The 379-nt window shown below is 66.2% G+C and overlaps 1 protein-coding gene across 1 annotated transcript in view; it reads right to left on the bottom strand.

The window, feature by feature from the left end:
• The window catches only part of GNB2L1 (guanine nucleotide binding protein (G protein), beta polypeptide 2-like 1), a gene marked incomplete at both ends in the record, with an annotated part of 2,225 nt that extends 1,983 nt beyond the window's left edge, over positions 1-242 (bottom strand). The window contains one exon of the mRNA XM_010077259.1: positions 71-242. Coding sequence (XP_010075561.1) covers positions 71-242 — 172 coding nt within the window. The remainder of the gene's footprint in view (positions 1-70) is intronic.
• Between the last annotated feature and the right edge of the window lie 137 nt (positions 243-379).

Here is a 379-nt window from a genome sequence, read left to right as displayed (position 1 = left end):
AGGCGCGGTGACGACGACGTCCCAACGAAGCCGGGAGAGGCGTCGTGACCCCCCCAAACCCCCCGCTCACGTGGTGAGGTCCCAGAGGCGCAAGGTCCCGTCCCAGGAGCCCGAGAGGGCGAACTGCCCATCGGAGGAGATGACGACGTCGCTGACGAAGTGCGAGTGGCCGCGCAGGGCGCGCTGCGGGATCCCGTAGTTGGTCTCGTCGCGGGTCAGCTTCCACATGATGATGGTTTTGTCTGGGGAGGGGGCAAAGAGAGGGGATCACCTGTCAGGTCTCCCCCTGAAACACCCCCAGGGTCAATGGTTTCCCCCTGACACCCCACCAGGGTCGATGGTCTCCCCCTGACACCCCCCCAGGACCAATGGTCTCCCC

The sequence above is a fragment of the Pterocles gutturalis genome, unplaced genomic scaffold, assembly GCF_000699245.1.
Source record: "Pterocles gutturalis isolate BGI_N339 unplaced genomic scaffold, ASM69924v1 scaffold31688, whole genome shotgun sequence".
NCBI classification, from domain to species: domain Eukaryota; kingdom Metazoa; phylum Chordata; class Aves; order Pterocliformes; family Pteroclidae; genus Pterocles; species Pterocles gutturalis.
This window is presented reverse-complemented; position numbering and strand designations above follow the sequence as displayed.